At 37.6% G+C, this 3,024-nt stretch overlaps 2 protein-coding genes across 4 annotated transcripts in view; one reads left to right on the plus strand and one right to left on the minus strand.

Moving 5' to 3' along the window:
• The window catches only part of spinb (spindlin b), a 5,261-nt gene extending 3,370 nt beyond the window's left edge, over positions 1–1,891 (minus strand). Inside the window, exons 1-3 of one of the 3 annotated variants that reach the window (XM_016536572.1) lie at positions 1,819–1,891; positions 812–899; positions 211–262 (exon numbers count right to left, since the gene is read on the minus strand). In XM_016536572.1, coding sequence (XP_016392058.1) covers positions 211–262; positions 812–866 — 107 coding nt within the window. In that variant the 5' untranslated portion in view covers positions 867–899; positions 1,819–1,891. The other 2 variants (XM_016536571.1, XM_016536573.1) reach the window with 2 other exon arrangements.
• A 527-nt stretch (positions 1,892–2,418) lies between these two features.
• mfsd14bb (major facilitator superfamily domain containing 14Bb) overlaps positions 2,419–3,024 on the plus strand; it is a 12,199-nt gene continuing 11,593 nt past the window's right edge. The window contains exon 1 of the mRNA XM_016536564.1: positions 2,419–2,441. Within this exon, the coding sequence (XP_016392050.1) occupies positions 2,419–2,441 (23 nt within the window). The remainder of the gene's footprint in view (positions 2,442–3,024) is intronic.

The following is a 3,024-nucleotide window of genomic DNA, read 5'->3' on the forward strand; positions in this document are numbered from 1 at the left end:
TATACAATATATAAAATATAATATATAAAATAAAATGTAAATAAATAGCATTGTTTTTTATAAGATATATATATTTTTTAATAAATGTTTTTTGTTATTAAATATAAAAAATAATAAAAACGACCAAACATTTGAAAATAATATAAAAATAAAACCTAATTAAAAATAAATAAATAAAACAAACAATACTAAAATAACACTGGTACTCACTTGTGAGAGCTCTTTTTCTTCATTACGGACCGGCCACCCGACACACCACGAACTGATCAAAACACAAAATTGGTTGATGTGGAAATTAGAGCCCAACCGATATATCGTTTTGCCGATATGAGCCTGTTGCCGATATATCGGTATCGGCGAATATGCCGCCGATATGAATTTTTTTTTACAGAACATATAACGCAGATAAAATGCTTGAAATGGTGTAATTACTTAGTTTGTCCATCAGAGCGCGCTCCATTGTTTGCTACTGGCGACCTGGATGAAACTCTTTAAAGCTTAAGTCTATGGAAAACCATTGAAGCTTTTAACGGCCATATCTCCGTAACGGCGCGGCGAATCGACACCAAATTCGGGGGATCCCTTCAGCTCGAGGAACCCTCTCGAACGCGAATCGAGTGTACGTCTAGAGGACAAACTTTTGACTGGTACTGTACTATAATATACACAAAGAATATCTGCCGATATATCGATATCGGCCTTTTTTTTAACTCCCTAATATCGGTATCGGCCCCAAAAAACCCATATCGGTCGGGCTCTAAATGCATTTAGATCAGGTTTAATTGATATTCCATACAGGTCACAGTCTCACCTCCAGTGTCTCTGGAGCGATGCTGGTTCATGCGGCTTCGGTACGGACTCTCCATCTGCTCCAACCAAATCAATCTCTGATGATCCTCCTGTTTCAACAAACACTGGCTGCATCTCAAAATCTACTGAGTGCCCTAGCTAGACAGCATTTTGAGCATGCACTAATAGAAAGGCACTTAAAATGTCCAAAAAGCCTGATTGTACCATGGTATTTTTTTAAAGTACTTTGGGGTAAAACCAGGCTGTATTGTCCTTTAACTGTACAACATTAAAACTTAAACCTGCTGATGTGCATTAGAATCAGCAAATGAATCAATGCGCATCACATCAACATGAAAACTGGGAATGAAATGAACTACAGCAAAACACAATGTAAACACACACACACACACACACACTCATACACACACACTCATACACACACACACACACACACACACACACACACACACTTTAGATTTTCAAAAAACTTAATTCTGTATGATTTATAAGCTTTTGTACCCGTGGGGACCACAATTTAGGTCCCCACCGTGACACGAGTCCCCATGAGTCTGTGTGTATTCAGGTTTAAGTCCCCACCAGGATATATAAACCAGTACACACACACACACACTCCTACACATACACATACACAACTCCCTTTTAATACCTGATTTCTACAAATAAACATTTAAACTAATTCGGCAAAAGTGTGCCTCCAGAGCGCGAGCGTGCCTCATTCAATACAAACAAGCACACGTGGTTGAACAGAACTCGGGCTTGAAATGGGACATTTTCTCAATTAATACATTATTTAGAGCGGTTGTATTTCATGTGCTCGAATCGAGTTTCGGTTAGACTGATCAGTTCGTTTGTATCGAAATGCAAGCGTAAATTCAAAACATACCGAGCAACTGAAATCTGAATAGCCTCATGTCTCGTTTCATGTGTTCTACACATTACATAACTGTAAATAATCCTGAAATCAAGTGAGAATGAAGGAATTTGTGTTCCTAAATACATACATACATCTGTGTTTCTGGATCGCCTGCAGGAATATCTCTGCTAAACTTCAGGGTTGCCAGGTTTTCACAACAAAACCAGCCCAAATGCTACTCAAAACTTGTCAAATCGCGTTCCGGGGGGTAAAACACAAGCAAAATACACGTTTTAGGATAAATTGATAAATATCCCCTGGTAAAATTCGCATTCCAGGGGCTAAATATCACGTTATTGGTGTCGTTTCAACCCGCGGAAACAGTGTAAAAGAAGCCCGATTCCGCGGGAAAACCGCGGACCTGGCAACACTGCCGCTAATGAGAATCAAATGCTTGAAAATCGTTCTCATAAATGATCCGAATATGACACTTCGATGTTTTTTTTTTCTTTTCAGTTATGCATTTTATCTCACTTTCCGCCTCCAAATGCAATTACACCGTGAACGAGGGCTGAATATTTGCACGCTGTTTTCAGATCTACGCTTTACTTGTCAATAAAAGACTTTTATTTTGAAGTGGACTCCCGCAGTCACGGAAGCCGGAAGTCGGTGTCCAGGAATGTGTGTGTTATAAAGTGGAAGAGAAGAGCTGCTCGAATTAAAAACAGCTTCGTTAATTAAATCCGATAAAGATGATTGAGACCTCGAGCAGAATGTGAGAGTCGGATGGAAAACATTATGCTGATCAAACACATCAGAGTGAGTGATGTCATCTGAATTAAATACTAAACATCCTCTGAGTTTATTCTTATGATGTGAGTCTGATCTGCTCAGTGATTGTGTTAGAAACACACCTGCATCATTCTTTATCATCTGTCATTTGCCCAGCTGATGTTGTGTGCTGCTGTATGTATAGTGCACTAGACTGTCAGGTGTTACATAGCATGGGTTTATGTTTATAAATATATAATATATATATATATATGTGCTTTTATTATTAATTAAATCGGTCAATTTTTTTGTTTAATATTTTTTCATAACGTGAATCTGAAGCAGTGTTATTTTAATATCTTTGAGATACTAATATAGTTTTTATTAATATTATGATGAATCTGTTTTTATTTTTATGTTTTCATTTTCATTTTAGGTAGTTTTAGTCATCTTGTTGCATGTTTTTGTCATTTGTAGTTTTTTTTTTTTTTATGTGTCTAAGTGAAAATGAAAATGTTGCATTGGCACTGTTACGAATCCTGTCCATGGACTTCCGTCCGATCGCCACCAGAGGTCACTCGTCCATC

The sequence above is a fragment of the Sinocyclocheilus rhinocerous genome, unplaced genomic scaffold (genome assembly GCF_001515625.1).
Source record: "Sinocyclocheilus rhinocerous isolate Xijiao unplaced genomic scaffold, SAMN03320098_v1.1 scaffold1808, whole genome shotgun sequence".
Classification (NCBI taxonomy): Eukaryota; Metazoa; Chordata; class Actinopteri; order Cypriniformes; family Cyprinidae; genus Sinocyclocheilus; species Sinocyclocheilus rhinocerous.